The sequence below is a fragment of the Simochromis diagramma genome, unplaced genomic scaffold (genome assembly GCF_900408965.1).
Source record: "Simochromis diagramma unplaced genomic scaffold, fSimDia1.1 OVJJ01000293.1, whole genome shotgun sequence".
Taxonomy (NCBI): Eukaryota; Metazoa; Chordata; class Actinopteri; order Cichliformes; family Cichlidae; genus Simochromis; species Simochromis diagramma.
Window position 1 is genome coordinate 7,551,257 of NW_024386801.1, and position 17,995 is coordinate 7,569,251.

Here is a 17,995-nt window from a genome sequence, read left to right on the forward strand (position 1 = left end):
GTTTAAACATGCCATGAAGTTAACCTTCTTCCCTTTTTTTACTCTTGTCTCTGCAGAAGTGTTTAAAATTCAATGTGGATGCTCCAATCTGGCTGTCCAAGCAGCGAATCCTGTGTACTCTCAACCAGAGCCTGAAGGATGTATTAAACTATGGCCTATTCCAGCCGGCATACAACGGCAGGGCTGGCAAGTTTCTGGATGAGGAGAGACGGCTAAGGGAATACCCCTTCCCATCCATTGCTCCTGTACCTTACCTTGAGGTAGGTGTGGATCGTGTGCATTTATGAGGCTTCCACTGATGTATGATAAGAAGAGAGAAAGAAGCTGTACATGCAACAGCACCATACATAATCGTGCATACATCTTCAAAAAGATTTTTGACTCTGTGAAAAATCAATTCACATTAGAAATGCTTTTATATTCCTCCTATATTTTATTGTATTTTATATATTGTCCTAATAATTATCTTTGCATGATTTAAGTAAAGCACTTTGTGAATACTAAACACACGATCAAAATGAGTATTATTAGGAAAAGCTGAACAACAGATGTTGATACTGGCAAACAAGCCGGCCAATCAGTGCCTCCTGCACCACTTAATGAAACAACTCTGTCCATATCCTGTTTTAATTCGGAAATTTTACAACAGTTCAGTGTTCCCAATAATGGTTGTTTTATTTATTTTGTATGTCACAGAAAAAGCTGGTTGTCGCTGCTTCAGCTGATTTCAACAAGAATACATACTACTGTAGTTATGGAAGTAGGGCTGTCGAAATATGAAATATATAGAGCTATCCTTAACGTTTTTTATTGGAGGTATAAGAAATATGTTTGGGAAACTGAACATGCTTAACGCTGGCTCTGCAGTCTAGTGGCCTCTCTAGCTCTGTTCTAGCTAATAACTGCCAGAGAGGCCATCATAATGCTGCATGAACAGTTTGTTTAATTCCTTTCTGGGGCACAACATTTGGATAACTGAAACCTGAGCTTATTAAGACACTTCATGTTTGATTAGAGTAACCTAATCATTCCAGTCTGCAGTAACTTCACAGCAGCTGAATCTTGCTACTCACACAACAGTGAGAGGTGCTTGCTTCGCATAATAGGGGCCAACACTGCACACCAGTGTCACTATGCCTGCGCACAGTGCTGATTCATTCATATACAGCACATAGTTTTTGTTTAATTTACCTTTGTTTTAGTGCACTGTTGTTTTGATGTTATATAAATACTGATGCGTTATATTTTATAGGTTTTATCCTAGCATACTGTAGACATCTGTTTTTTAAAGCATATTGATGAATGTGTTTTTAGTCATAGTCCCTTTAACCTAATAATAAATACAGCATCTTGCACCTGTGGTTTTTCGGGGAGGGGTCCTTGTTCCCATGGCAGCGTGATTCAGTTTATAGGCCAGTGTAATAGTTTCTCTTATCATTTTTCTCACCATGTCATTTGTCAGTCATATTACAACTCATTGTTGTTCAAAAGTCGTATGTCTATATGTGTGTTTATGCTTCACATGCAGGCTGATGCGACATTTGGATGCATGTGTCTGCATCATTTTAAGTGTGATGTATGCTTTTTCTGATGTGCCAGTCAAACCCGATGGCAATAATGCTGTAGTCAGTGACAGTTTATTGTCTGCTGCAGCTGTCATCTCTCAAAGATAATTGCAGTGCTTGTCCATCAAGCTTTTTGATCTGAGAGAATTAGAGACTGTTTAACAGACAAGGGTGTAAAGATGACGGCTAGGTTTTCTTTCTTTTTTTTTCCTGACTGCCTTTGTTTTCAGTGATTTTGTGACATGTCAAGAGCTTGAAATAAAGCGAAATAAAGATCTACCAAAGAGTAAATTCTTCCCTGAAACATTAAGAATTTTTTGTCTCGTTACTTTGTTATAAAACTTTGTTATGAAATTAGCTATGTTAGTTTTCTAGAGTCTTGACTGCAAATCAAGCTTGAGACTGTGTAATGTCTCAGCTTAAGGATGAATAATACTCATTTAAAGTTAATTACGTTGATTTTGGAGTTCTACTAGACTATGTCTACACATTTTATTGTTTCTACTTTCTACTACCCTCTCTCTAAAATTCTCAGTTTTAGCTCATATACTTCTACAGAAGTCACAGCTTATCACAAAAAAAACAACACAATTTTATGCAATGGCATTACCAGTTAGGTTCCTTTACCAAACCCCTTAACATTCATTCTACACAGCATTTAGGATGTTACACAATTTAAGAGGCAAAATGATGCAAGAGCTGACAGGGTGGGTAAGTTGTCAGTGCCATTTGTCCATTTGTTTGTCTAGTCTGTACTGTATCTAATTCTATCTGGATTTGTGGTTGTACTTCCTAAAACTTACAATTTAGCTCAATAGGCGTGGATTGATCAGTTTGTGTGTGCACAAGTGTCTGCTGCTACTTTGCCAGAGCACTATGTATTGACCTGCAGTTATTCCCTTAGGCATGTTGGGTGTAGAGAAGATTGACAGGTTCGGATTAGCGGCTGAAAATCCTGTGCTCTGCTGTGGATTTACTCTGTTGGTGAATGCCACACATCGCTGGAGAAGCAGACATGCACACACGTACACACACGAGCACAAAGAGACCTGAAATACATGGAGTCCTGGGCAGTGAAAGTCGCAAAGTTTTAAAGCTATTACAGGCTGTCAGTGTTCAGTGAAACCTTTCTACAAAACGAGCAGTTTGCATCAGACCTAATGAATGATCTGGCTTTTGACAAATTCCGGTAAAGCTGCTGACCAAAGTTGGATGGTAGAGGCAGAAAGCTTGATGAATTCGTTTGCAGTAGTGAAAGCTCAAGTCATCATGCTACCTGAACTCACCACTGCCACATCTCTAACCTATTGTCTGATTACTAGACCACTTGTGCCTTGGACCTGTCTTCTTTATGATAAAAAACAAAACAAAGAAGCTTTGTTATAATATTAGGAAACGTGCTGAAATAGTTGAAATAGTTGTGCTCACATCCTCATCTGCTGCTGGAACATTTTCTGGTTAAGCACCTTCGTGCATTCGTCATTTCTTTTATAAATAGCTGGTTGTACTCTATATATGCCAAGCCATGTAATTAGCACACTTTCTCCAACATATACATTTTTTTCTTTTAAAAAGCTATATTTTGTCTCATATTTGTTAAGCAACAAGGATCCCGACCAAATTGCTGACCACTTTCTTGCTCTGCTTCTGAAAAAGTCATCTTCTGTGGGATTCTCATTTTATATGCCTGGTCTTAATTTATTGTCTTGTCATGGAGGATTGTGAGGAGTTGTCAGGTGTGATTTTAGTTGTCTTTATCGCCTTTTCTGTGTACAGCTATACTTATTTATCTGCTATACTTAAGTCAAGTAGTTACTTTTTGACTTTTATTTTGTCAGATTTTCTACTTTTTATTACATAATGTATTGATTGGTTGCCTTCAGAGTTCAAGTTCAACTTTTGTTATGCTTTTCTTTTCTAATCTGATTTTCTAGCTGCAGAAAATATTTTATCCAAAAATGGTGAAAATGTCTTTTTTGTGCTTTTCCTATACATAAGGTGTTTAGCTGATATTGGAAGACTTTTTTTTTAGCTATTTATGTTTCATATTCAAGCTCCAAGTTACAGTTTTTGGGTTTTCAAGCAAGATGTAATATATGACAAACATGACATGAGTGCTGGAAAGAGATGACAGCAAGCTGCAGATAGAAATTTCATTTCATAATGACTTTGAAAGTTATTAAATAAGTCCAAATATGTTTGTTTCTGCTCTCACTTTCTATTTCATAGGACAAACTAATAGAAAATAATTTATTTTACACAAGCTAGGCTAAGCAGATGATGCTGCATGACAATTTTAGTTAATAACTTTAATTTTTTTTGCAAAGCAGAGATAAGAGCCTCTTATATTTGTTCTTCTTTTTCAGTTCCGCTATAAAAGACGTGTCTACACTCAGACCTACCTGGATGAAAAGCAGTTGTCCAAGCTCCACACTAAGGTAAGCCCAAACAGTCGTGCAGTTTTCAATTCCACAAGCTTTTTGTTTGTGCAACCTTTTGAACGCAGTGATACAGGTACAGTAATACAGTAATTAAAACACTAACTGGATAGCATAGTGGCACAGTGGGCCACTACAAGAAAAAATTGTGTCCTTTTTTATGTTTAGATGGTGAAAGTAATGATGGAAGCAATGAGTGTTGTCTATGAAACTGGTCTACATATGTTGGATTGAAATCTTGCTGAAGCGAAGCAAAGCCAAGGATCCAAAATCATGTTGAGACCATTCAGTAATGCCCACATGCTTGTTCCGCGTTCTCTTTTTTCAGATTTTCCTTGTAGACACATGTCTGTACAGACTAGAGATGTCACAAGAACCAATATTTAGCTGTCCAAAGCCATATTTTCTGAAAATATGGCTATTATACTGAAAGTGCCAAAGGTATGATTGTGGTTCCATAGTCTTGTGGTTTACACATTTGCCTAACACATAAAGTCCCTGGTTAGACACAAATCCCTTCGGGGATGTGTCAGGAAGGGCATCCGGTGAAAAAAATCTGTCAAATCAAATATGCGGAGCTATCTGCTTTGTCAACCCTCTGTGAATAAGGGAGCGGCTGAAAGAAGCTTTTACTAAAAGTACCAAAGGAAGCATATTATATCATCATGGGAAATAGTGAGTGAACATGCAATTAATATAACATGTGAAAACACACTAAGAGTATATATATTTTTCATTTCAGACTGATTCATGCTGCTGAAATGAAACAGAACAAAGTTACAGAGGCTTTAGTCAAGACGTAGCTATGCATTTTGCAGTTTGGCATATTTTGGAACCATCTGTGAAAGTTGATATTTCTTAGGTATTAAATAGCAGAAATTAGGCTTCCTTTTTAAAGTGTTTTTTGTAACATAAATAAAAGCTCAAATTAAAAAGTGGACAACAACGCTGTATACAATGGTAGACTGGTATGTAACGCGTTTATGCATAAACAAATGAATAAGACAGAAAAAATGCTCTCGGGAAAATGTTTTCAAGCCACACTGGGAGATTGAGTTGCTCAGGAAATGTGGTTTTATCGCATTGGATTTAAGTTTTGGAGGCAAGACAGCAAAGGACAACTAGAATTTGAGTTAATTTTCTCAACATGAAATGTATTGTCTTTTGCTGATAGTTTAGTAAATTTTGGCGTGATAAAACTTGCAATTTTACTGGGGCCCTTTCATTTTGAGAGGTTTATATGAAATACCTCCATTTTAGTTATTTATTCCTGGTGGATATTGAGAATAGTCATTTTATGGTCTTGGTACTTACTGCCCAATTTCCTGTGTAGTCGTATTTTTCTGGCAATCATCGCTGTCAATCTGATTTTAGAGTTGTTTCGTTTTTTCTTTCCCTTTTTATGTTTTCCCACCAGCAGGCTGATCAGGGTGCTAAAAGTGTTTTTAAAGGTAAAATTCAAAATAATTTCCAGCTGGATTTACTGATTCTCCATTAAAATTATAGAACGGAAATGTTTCACATCACTAAGACAACAAAGCACTTTAGAAATTGCTTACTTGGTACTGTCAGCCAAGTATTTGCATCTGAGAGGCTCTGGTTGAGTTTTATTGTGTAATTTTTTATGAGATGGTTGAAAAGAGGGCCAAAGTAAGAGTGCTGCTCTGTATGTTTGTTGGTTCATTCATGTGTAATTGAAGTACTCTCTTTAGGCCATGTCAAGCACTAACATGCTTGCATAAGGACAGAGTGTGCTCATACACAAAGAAGCATGGTAGATGTCACATAAACATAAACTAGATCTTTTGTGTGTTACTGTGGCACAATAAAATAGTCAGGAAAAAAATAGGGTCACATTCACTAGTATGATTCATCCCGAGCTTTTCCCAAACTTGTATAATTGCTTTTTTGTCAAAATACAACTGAAATTTCTTTTGTAAAATGCATGATTTCCTATTCAACTAGGAAACAGAACAGGAAACAACATGATTTGCAATCCTGAACTAATTTTGTTCGCTTAGTATAATTTTTTGTCAGAAACAATATGTTCTTAATGCATGTATAAGTGCAAGGTAAATCAAATTTCAAATCTTTTGTGATTGAAATGCAACTTTTAATTCATATATTGAAAAATATGTGTAAGGGCATGTTGCTAACTGGATGTGAACAGACTGCAGAAGAGAAGGCAGGTTTGGTAAACTAAGCTTGGTGGATCAGCAGGCTCACAGACACAGTATAAAGTGGCAAACAGAACCAAAAGGCTAGTGTTGGCAGACATTTGTGAGGCCCAGGCAGGTGGTCTCAAATACAGAAAAGAAGAGCAGGATAAATATTGTCTTCTGGGCAGCCTAGATAATCTGGCAAAGCATGCATATTTGCTGGGCACTATTAATATTATTCATAAAATAATGGGAACCAGGTGTGCACACAGGTGACTGATGATATAATCGCTTGCAGCAGGAATTTAGTGAGTACAACTGTGGCCTGTTCTGTGAAGCTGGATTTGGGTTTTTCGGGTAACTTTAAGGTTGTCCATGGGTTTTCAGTACTAAGGAAGTGGTTCCCTCCATACCCAGCTGCATCTCCATGCTTCAAGTTATGTTCAAGATTGGAAATCATAAGGCATGAAAATATCAACCACTGATCAATCAGATGTCCATTCCTGTAAGATCCCTAGGACTAGGGTCTAAAGTTTTTAAGTGGTGTCTAAAGTTTTCCCCTGTGAGTATTAAATTATATAGACTGAACTTCATTCGTTAACTTTTGCTTTGCTGCTTTTGTAACCAGTTTCTGCTTCACCCCGCTGCAACAGTTCGGCCCAAACAGACACCTCTACTCTGCGTTGTGTTGTGTTTTTAAGAAGACAAGGAGTCTCTGATCGATCGTTGCCAGTTTATTTCCTGAATGCAAACAACGGTGTTGTATCAGTGCAAAGGGCTCGCCGCAAACCACTCCGCACAGCACACTACGGCAGAACATCCCATTAGCATTCCACTTTAGCATACAGTTTTACACAATAATAAACAAATGAAAAGTACATAAAACTGATGTTGCACATGTGTCCACTAAGCACTTATTACACTCGGTGCCCATCAGTTGATCATACATGGTTTATGTGTCTGTACTACTTAGCTACATTGTGTGCGGTAAATGCAACTCACCTCTCGTATGGCTACGGCAGACTGGCAGCGATGAACTCTGCAGCCAGCCTCACCTACCAGCCAAACAGGGGGGGGCGCTGTTTCCCCATTAACCCGACATTTGGGCAAAGTGGAATGCAAAAATACTTTTTTGTGCTGTAAACCTGCAGAGCTAGCTAGAATGGGAAACCCTGGGTTTACTTATTGTGCTGATAACCACCTTTATGTGATGACTTAGCCTGCTTCATTATGTCGGGTTACCTGAAGCCAGATAACAAAAACAGACATCCTGAGTATCTTAAACAGGCTTCGTAGTACAAGGCTGAGGTGGACAGGTGCAGGTGGCAGGTGTGGTATAGCAGGAGATGACAGTAAATAGTTACTTGTGAAGTCCAGGTTTTCTGTGTGTGTGTGTGTGTGTGTGTGTGTGTGTGTGTGTGTGTCTGTAGACTGGAGTGGAGCAGACTACAGAGAGACGTGAATGCATTTGCATCAGACCCCATCAGATGGCAGGAGATTTGCACTGGAGAGAACGCCAGAACTTCAAACTGTGTTTGTGTACTTTTGTCTGCTACAGAGGGATGTAGAGCTGCTGCAGGGAAGAAATTCTGGAAAAACTGTTTTCATCATTTTCTTCTTTTCACCCTTATTTTATTTATTTATTTATTTATTTTAAAAAAGCTTCAATTTTAACTAAACTCCATGAGAAAATGGTATGTTTGTTATTTGGCATGTGCTTTTCTTGCAGGCAGACATTATTGAAAAATACTGCTTCACATTACAGTTTAATGAAAAAAGAAAAACATAACATTAGATCATGGAGTGCACTGCTGTTACCCCTAATGTGTGGCTAATGTTCTTAGATATGCTCTTTTTTTTTTTTTTACAATTAATCGACTAAGACTTGTGAGAACAGTTTAATAGCTGATTATACAGAGCTTTGTGTAATCCCATGAGAAAATTTAATTGTATTGCTAATCCTCACAATCATAGAAACTAACCCAACTGCCTAGTAACAGTTGGTGGTTTAAAGCTATTGATTAAAAATCTGTTGTGTTTTCTTTTTTTAAAAAATGTTATTAATAGGGTAGTCAAAGTTATACACATTGTGTTACTGAGTGCTTGTGTGTACTACCTGAATATTTAATGTTTGAGGACGTTAAGCAAGTGTCCCATTTTGTTTCAGGGATACGTTTCATATGAAAGATTCTCTAGTGTTGAAAATGTTCAACACTAAAAAAATCACTAAAAAGAAAGCAAAAAACATAGAGGGCAAAATGTTGCCTTATGGCAGTGGTTCCCAAACTTTTTTTGCTAGACCCCCCTTTGTTTTACAAGAAAATGTTTGCCCCCCCCCTCCCCCCGCGCGTACACGCACAAACACATCCTCCAACCACACACACCCATATTTTGCTCCATTGCGATTTATTTCACACCTCAAACATTTAGTAAACAATTAAGCAAATACAAGTAAACTGCAATAAATGACAGGTAGTAATAAAAATAAACTACTAACTCTTTTACGCACGTCCGCACCTACACGGGGATTTTTGAAAACGCAGCTGTTTCGTCCACACGTAAACGGCGTTTCGAATCACCGAAAACTGAGATTCTTTTAAAACTCCTTTTTTGCGTTTACGTGTGGACGAGGAATGCAGAGTTTGTCACGCAACTTCAAAGGTATGTGCCTTTTTTCACGTCACGCTGTGCGCCACGTTTTTGCTTACATGAGAGGAATTGCAGAATAGCAGATAGAGACAAAATATTGTTACTGTTAATCTCACTATCTGCAGGTTTTACACGCTTACAAGGCATCATGGTGTGATTATTTTACGTGTAGTTGTGTTTTTTTCCTCTTTAAAAATATTCAACATTGCTATCAATACATTTTTCAAAAAATGCCTCTATGTGCAAAATGGGTTCAAAAACATAAACAAGTGTGGGATACTGTTTGTCCGTGATTTGAACAGCCCAGCGCTGCTCCCGACACAGGGAAAACTAATTCTGCAGGGGAGACCTACCTCGGCACTTGTGCAGGTGAAGCCAAAGGGCAGACATGCTTCACCATATTTTCTAGTCTTTGGCTTAGAATGAAGTTGGTTTGGAAACATATTCAGCTATGCTTCATCTCCTGCTTTGCGTTTGTGTGGGAGCCGAGCAGTGTCCAAGCATTTTGTCCTCCCCCCCCTCCCCCCTTTCATACCGCGCCCCCCCTGCAATGGCTCTGCGCCCCCCCAGGGGGCGGGCCCCACACTTTGGGAAGGCCTGCCTTATGGGATAGATCCTCAGGTTTGGAGCATTCATTGCTAAGTTTTGAATTTTACATATAAATGTTGAAAAATTGCAGAGTAAGCATGTGTGGGACAAAAACGTCACTGAACTTGGTTGCGTTTGCATAGAGAAACTTTGAGTTAATTGATCATGATTTTTGGCTTTGATTACTATCATCTGTACATTCACGGGGTTGTGAGGGTCCTCTGCTGCGCTGTTGAAAAGTGTCAAACTACAACAAAACACAAAATGGTGAATGAGATGAAGATGCAGAAAAGCAGTGACAAGTATGAGTCGTGCACTCAATTATTTCTCTTGTTAAGGCAGTCTGGTGTGAAGTGCTTTATTCTGCTTCTGTGTTACACTGCTGTGCCAAAGTGTGAGTGAGTGGTGCTCAACTGACAAACTCAGCGAGGATCAATTTCTGCACGATTGCAATTTAGAGAGTCATTTCATGCAATAAATCACCTATAAAGACACAATTTGTTATGTGCAGCTCTATGTAACACTGGCTTACAGAGTACAAAGCTCAAAGTGTGAATGGGCTGTGAAGGCTATGCTATATTTCACAAGTAAGTATTTAGTGACAGCTGTTTTATTGGGGAAAATAAGTGTGGTTATTTTGCCGCATAAGCTGCAGAAGCTTAAAAGATTCTTTTTTTCCACTAGTGGATTTAAACTTACAGTTATCTCCCTAGATATTCACAGCGGCACAATTTTTGTACATTTTTGGACCCGGTATAGACAGCTCCGATGAAAAGCAAACAAATGCAGGTTTCACACAAGGAATGAGCTCCAGATCTTTTATTTTTGTCATGGAATAATGAGGGAACAGACAACATGTGGCACATGAGCCTCTGAAAATGGGGGCGAATGTATAAAAATGGGTGTAAATCCTGAACAGGTAATGCACAACTTGTGTGTACATTTTTTTTTAAATCCTTGAGTTAAACCTGAGAGGATAATCTTAAATTACAGCTTAACTGTTTGATCTAAAATCCACTGTGTGGTGGTTTACACAGGCAAAACTGTGTCACTGTCCACATATTTACTTAAATATTGATCAATGTCGTATCTGTCACTGTGTACTGGCATTTATGTCAGTGTGTTTAAAGAATTTTATATTGAATATTAAAAGGTTGTCACTGCCAGTCGCTGGTGTAATTGTCCACAGTAGAGCTGATGTTCTTCATCTATAACAAGGTCATGTTCAAGTTAGATTTCAGCTTGCTCTGTTTTCTCTATTTCTCAGAAGAATGGCAAACGTTGGCAATTACTTAATCCCAATTGTCGTTATCATTTTTGAATTATATAAGCTTTTTGAGGTCAGAATATGTGTTTGCATCAGTGAGCATGAGCTTTAAGCAAAAAACAAAACAAAAAAACTTTTATTTTATTCCTTTTTTTAAATAGCAGATTTTCTTTTATGACATAATGACTTAAGGGGTGAGAGGTGGAATCCTGCTCTGGGTGAGTCTTGCAGCCTTGGCTGGTACTAGGGTATTCATTCTGCAGCAAGCTGCCCTGCAAGGCAGGGGTCAAGCATTACCCTAGTTTGCTTGCATGGAGTTCATTAGCCACAGGGTAAACTATAAAATTGGGTCATAGTTGATAGGATTTTCCCTTTCATTTTCTCCCTTTGCCCAACCAGGCCTCACCCTGCAACTGTCCTGGTTAAGCTTGGTGGCTTCATGTAAATTTTATACCATATTTTGTAATAAAGAGTGCATGTGTGTGGGAGTTGGATGTAGGCGGTCGGCCACGTAATAGACTGACGCGCTGAATGGGTGGCTTTCTTACAGAGTAAAAAAGGCCTTCCAGTGATAGAAAAATTTTATCATCTTTATTATTTATTATTATATAAGTAACTTAATCACATAGACCCAGTGTTTGTTTGATACTTTAAACTTGATTTGTACTTGAAAAACCTCTGTCTACAGTATTTTACTGTATCAAATACATACTGTATGTGCATGTATATAAGCCCTTTTCCATAAAAGTTTTGTTTTGTAAAATGTGAATAAAAAAGAATGATTGCAAAGTGATTTGCTAATCATCTAAACCTGGGTCGTGGCCCTGAGTACAGCATGTCTGTGTGGATTTGTCTGTTTTCTGCTGCTGTTTTCTGTGTATGAAGTTTCACTTACTTGTAAAATAAATGCTAAGAAAGGTTATTATTAACATCCTGCATTGGACTGAATGCAAAATGATTCGTCTTATACTTGAGAGTAAATGGTAGCAGTAAGCTGCAGGATTTGACTGTTCCAGTAAAAATCTGCACTAATCAGACAATTTAACATTTTTATGATAAAATAACTTAAGAAAAAGATAAAAAGATACATTTTTGTTTGTTTGTTTGTTTTACTGTTTGTGATTCTAGTAATAATTCATGTGTCCTGCAGTGTAATGCTTAGTGGCATTTTATATGGGTATGTTTATATATTTATATATATTTATATTTGTAGCCAATGAAATTTGCAAAAAACTATGTGTAAGTGTAAACTATGAGATCAGACAGCTGGATGGATAGAAAAATGGACCCATATATGTATAGCATCATGGCCATTAAGATGAAAGAGATAATGTGGGGGTTAGAGAAAGCTTGAGGCAGCTTGAGGCAAGGCAGTGCAAAACGCATTTAGTAATGCACTATTTGTTAATGTGGTCATGATGCCAAAGAGCACAAAGTGGAGCAAGAGAATATCTTATGCGCTATTGTTATATTTGCATTGTTCATTGGCACCCGATATCAAAGTGTAAAATGTGCTCGGAGTTTGGGTAGAAATCTGTGCTCTTATGTGCAGTTATTCACAAGCTAAGCCATTATGCCACATTGTTGTTAATGTGCAAGTGTAGACAAGCATAATGCACAAAAGGCTCCAGCATATAATCTATAGTAATTCTAATCCTCCAGCACTGCGGCTCTGTATTTGTGCTAGCACTTCTTTGTATTTATGAATGAGAATTCCCGCATTATTTTCAATTTAAAATAAAACTACACAGTGAATGCAGCCCATCGTGGGTGTGATATTGTTATGAGTTTCCACAAAGCCTTTGTTGAGTGCCTAAACTAGCCTAGCATGCTTCTGTTTTTGCAAACACAGCCAATATGATACATGTATCTGCATGGCACAGGATGAAAGTATATTTCCAGTTGGGAAGCCCTCACATGGAAAAGCGCCCCTAATGGATAAGCCCCTACCAGGAGAGAAATGTAGCTCTTTGAAGACAGTAAAGACAAATCGAGTTCGAACAAGAATACTCTCGGCTCATTCGAGCTCATCCACATGCCCCAAACAAATACAGACATGGAACCTGGGATTTAAAAAATATCTTCCCAGTGAAGGGCACGCCCGCTAAAATTGATGTCACTGATTCTAATGCGAAATGCTCTTGATGTGTTTAACCATACAGTGTGTGCATGCATGCATACTGTATGTGTCGAAGCATGTGTAGTGTAACTATAGACAGTTTGTGTTTTCAGAAACACGTTAGTCAGTTGGCATAAATTCCTCGACTATAACGAATAAAATTTTCAGCAGGTTGCTATATTAATGCAGACTAAACCAGCACCTGCTGTATATTTAAGAACACACTTCTTTCTTTTCTTTACACATTTCTGTTTGCATTTGATATCCATACCTTCCCTCAGCATGGTACCCTCTCTCACTCTCTCTTTTTCTCTTTTGGTTTTCCCTCCCCCTATCACACACTTTCTCTCCTCCCTCTGTGTTCCCTCCCTCTTCTCTTGCTCTCTCTCTCCCCCTCCCTCCGCACTTTCCCTCTGTTCTCTCCAGCATCCTGCAAAATAACCCCTTACCACCTCTCCGTCTGTCTGTGTTTGCACAGGAGTTTGTGTGTTGGTCCAGGTTCGGGTGAGTGTTTGTTTCACTGACCAGGTGAGTCTGCACGTGCTAGACGAGACGAAAGGTAGTGAAGGAGAAGGAGTGAGAACAAGAAGAGAGTAGACAACAAGGAGGAGGGTGGGGGGCTGGATATGGCCATGTGGAGGATGTTTTGGCATTCAAACTGTAGCTGACCTACGGGACTGCGCGTGTGGTGGAGAGTGTGTCCATGTGTGTGTGTGAGATGGGATCCATTCTGACCAGAAGACAAAGACAATCAGCTGAAAAAAAGGAAAGAAAAGCTAAAGAAGCCAGGAAGGCCAGGCTCAATAGTAAGGTACCCCAGTTGCTTTCATCATCTCTTTAATTTAATTTTGCCATTACCTCTGTTGTAAAGACATCCTTTTTTTAACCCTCTGTTTCTGAATTTTTGTTTTTCAACTTTCTGTCTCCAGTTATTCACAAACACTTCCTTACCGTTCCCAGACTACCTGTCTATGCACTGGCTTTCATTCCGTTGTTATGCTCTGCTGCATGTTGGCTGTGTGAGGAGCTGGTGCAGTCTTGTCTGAAACCCTGACAGAATGCTAATGTTTTTCTTTGCGCTGGTTGAGTTACTCACTGTGGGCTCGGAACAGTATTTGTATGTTTTCGCATATGTGTGTATGTACCTGATATGTTGGAGGATATGTGGATGCTCGTGTCTAGCTGTGCGTTTTTCTTTCAGATCTGAGCAAGCTAAACACACACTCTGTGTGTGTTTGTGTGACAGCTATTCCTGTATGCCTGTGGGTATGTGCACATGTGAGTGTATGGGTGTATAAAAATGTGTTTACGCATGCACATGTCAGTGTGTGAATGCAAGGAGCAGCCAGAGCTTCTCCCCAGGACAGAATTTGCCTTGTGGTCTTCTATGGCGTTATTTTTGTGCCACTATTCTGAGCGCACGTAAAAAAAAAATTGGAGCGCAAGTAAAAAAGTTTGCAGGTGCAAGTGTTGCATTTTGAGGAGAAATTTATTTTGAGTGAAGAAAAGCTGAATTTGAGTGAACAAAATTCATTGCTGCGTGCAAAAAATGTATTTCAGTGTTTGCTATTATCCACACACACACAATGGCAGCCCCTCTCGCTCAGTTTTTGTATTTGCGCTCGCTGGCAATGTGTTGCTCGCGCTCTCAACATTTCTGCCCGTGCGCGTTCAACTCTTTGTGTACGCCGTTATATTTGTGCCACAAAACCAGCCAATCACAGACTTGGATGCAGAAATATCTGATTGGCTGTTCTGGTCTCCAATCAGCTCGAAATGATGAAATGCAATATCCCAGAATCCATTTAGTCCAAAACTCAAACGAGGCAGTGGCGGAGGAACACAGAGTTTAACCCGAGTTCCCACCCGGTCAGCTGGTGGGTAACAGGCATCTCCGAAAACGTTAGAGCACTTATGGAAATATGTGATGTCTTGATGAATCGAGCAGGTATTTGAAGTTTACACAGCACCATTCTCGCATGAAAATATCTTAAAAGTTTATTTTGTGACCCAGAAAGAGTAATATTTCAAACTCCGCCACTCTGTGTTCCTCCGCCACTGCCTCGTTTGAGTTTTGGACTAAATGGATTCTGGGATATTGCATTTCATCATTTCGAGCTGATTGGAGACCAGAACAGCCAATCAGATATTTTTGCATCCAAGTCTGTGATTGGCTGGTTTTGTGGCACAAATATAACGGCATACACAAAGAGTTGAACGCGCACGGGCAGAAATGTTGAGAGCGCGAGCAACACATTGCCAGCGAGCGCAAATACAAAAACTGAGTGAGAGGGGCTGCCATTGTGTGTGTGTGTGTGTGGATAATAGCAAACACTGAAATACATTTTTTGCACGCAGCAATGAATTTTGTTCACTCAAATTCAGCTTTTCTTCACTCAAAATAAATTTCTTCTCAAAATGCAACACTTGCACCTGCAAACTTTCTTACTTGCGCTCAAATTTTTTTTTACGTGCGCTCAGAATAGCGGCACAAAAATAACGCCATAGTCTTCAGCGTTTGCTGGCATAATGCTCTGATTGTGTCACAATGCTGTCTCAGCCAGCTATTGATGCTCAGTGATGGAGATTTTCTCACTGTGTGTGTGTGAGAGAGAAAAAGCTGTTGGAAATATTACAATAGTTCAGGCACAGGGTAATCTGGTAAAGCGAAGTAACCACCACGAGTATATTCTGTGAACCTTCTCTGAGAGTCTCAGAGCTGTCGGTCTCAGTCAGTGAGAGTTCACCAGGTGGCAGCTTTTAACAGGATGCCCTGTGGACAGCCTGACTTGAAATACTCCCCAGGTGGACAGCCTGACCAACCCACTTTCATACAAATGTGTTTTTCATCTTCATATTAGGCGTATTACTCAGTATTAATGGAATGTATGGGCTATAAAAACTCATCAATTAGAGCTCAAGATTATATCTGTTGTATCTTCCGTCTTTGTTTTCTGCCTACTTACAAATTCAGACAGTGTAAGTAATATCCAGACTACAAGTGCATTTTCTTTCAGTTTGCTTCGGTTTGGTTTAAAAGGTAACTTATTCACAAATAGCTCATTTTTCATTTTTCTTTATACAGTGGTATACTGCTCTAATGCAAATCTGTTTGAAATTGCAGCGTTGTACTCTATCATACTTTTGCTACCAAAAACCTTCATAATGTACCATCATAACTTTTACTTTATCTGAGATGGTATGTTTGTAAGGGAGTATGTGGATGGGATTTTACTTTCTTGTGAGTAAAACCTGCTGCGACACCATGTTCAAGTTGTTGCCCCTCTGGGGTTGGAGGAGAAATGTGTATTTGGTGTCCTCATATTGGGCAGGCACACAAACATCCTCACAGAACCTCCTGCTCACCATGTGATGGTGAAATATACGTCACTCACCGAGTCAGACCCATAATGGAAACTATAACACTGGTGTAAAAGAGAGAGAGAGACTGATTACACAGATTTGAAAAAGGAATTGATTCTGTTTAGTATGCTCAGTATGCTCTGAAACCAGGCCATGTAGAAATCATAGCCTCAAGCTCTGTAAAATACACCTCGCTAATCTGTATGTGAGTGTCTGTTTATAGGTACTGATGATGCTAATTCATTAGACTCTATTGTTGTAATTCAGATAAATTTGCACATTTGCACGCCCACAACAACACAACACAAAAACTCTACTTTAACCTTTGTCTTGATGCATTCTCAATCATCCAGGAAAGTAAATCTCCAAAAGTTGATTCTGTTCATCTGGACGTAGCGTTTTGTGGGAGAAACGTTTCGTCACTCATCCAAGTGACTTCTTCAGTCTCAGCTGACTGCAGGTTTCCCCAAATCATATAAACAGTACATTTGCATAATGACTGAAACCAGCCCACTGAAGGGATCGAGGAGGGGGGCCTAAGGGAGGAACGCTGGTTTGAGCGCGGAGTCAAGGAGGCCATTTACGTGAAAAGGGAAAGACCATCTCTGAATCGAGGAGGGGGCCTAAGGGTACATCTTTCGCCATCTTACAATGCTGTGATTGCAGCCATTCCCCAACTCTCTGTGAATGGTACTCATGGCTATAGATCAGTGGGTTTTGGTCAGTGGTTGTTGGTCAATGGTCATGAGAATTTGCATAATTAAGATTAAGGAACTGACCTCCCAGCCCATTGTCCCTTCGGTGAGCTGGTTTCAGTCATTATGCAAATGTACTGTTTATAAGATTTGGGGAAACCTGCAGTCAGCTGAGACTGAAGAAGTCACTTGGATGAGTGACGAAACGTTTCTCCCACAAAACGCTACGTCCAGATGAACAGAATCAACTTTTGGAGATCTACTTTAACCTGTTGAAGTATTAAGTTGGCAGGTAGGTGGAAATCTGTTCCCACTGTGCAGATTTGTTCTATTGTGTTCAGATTGTCTATTCAGTCATCCCCTATGCAGTGTTTACTGAATAAAAGATAAAGTAGGGTGTAATGGGCAGAATTTGCTAGGTAATTACATAATTACATGATTGTGTGTTATATAATTCTGATATTTGTACTTTCCTCCGTCACAAAATATCTGCATCACATTTCAGATCATTCACAATGGTATTACTGTTTCTGGATAAGTGTATTTATAAGTAACAAATCTTGGCAATATATTCCACTGAATCTTTAAACGTGAGATTTTATTTAAAAGTTAGACTGGAACCAGCTTATCTGCCAAAAGGCCCTGGACAGTTCATCAGTCCACATTGGGGCCAATACAGAGAAACAGACAGCCTCTCAAATTCACACCCATGGCATTTAAAATCACCAGTTGGCCTATATAATTGTGAATCAGTGTTACCCAAAGGAAGCAATCAGTTGTTTGTTTTGCATGCCAGTATTTCATAAGCGAGCTAACTTAAAATTTAAAATACGGTTTCCTCCATCAATCCATCCATTTCTGCCTTTACTGGAGTAAGACTTGCTGTTTAGTCTTGATGTTTTTACATCTCATTGCCCAAGTTTTCACAATGAAAAAAACAAAAAACATTGCACTAACTGGAGAGTCGTCATTCTAGGTCAGGCTCCATGAATAGATGGCTGAAAAATAGGATGCCAGAGGCATAAAGTACAATGGAGTTTCTAATAATCACCAGGCTGAATAAATTCACTACCCACATACCCCCTGCTTCAGCCTTTGGCTTTCTGCCTGCTCCCTTCTGTTCTCTCTCACTAACCTGTAGGCCTGTTTAAG

General features: G+C 39.2%; 1 protein-coding gene across 3 annotated transcripts in view; it reads left to right on the top strand.

Annotated features, from left to right (window-relative positions):
• The window catches only part of shank3a (SH3 and multiple ankyrin repeat domains 3a), a 225,956-nt gene that overhangs the window by 98,100 nt on the left and 109,861 nt on the right, over positions 1-17,995 (top strand). The window contains exons 4-5 of one of the 3 annotated variants that reach the window (XM_040025475.1): positions 57-260; positions 3,932-4,003. In XM_040025475.1, coding sequence (XP_039881409.1) covers positions 57-260; positions 3,932-4,003 — 276 coding nt within the window. Of the gene's footprint in view, positions 1-56; positions 261-3,931; positions 4,004-9,386; positions 13,597-17,995 lie in introns of those variants that run through there. The other 2 variants (XM_040025476.1, XM_040025478.1) reach the window with 2 other exon arrangements.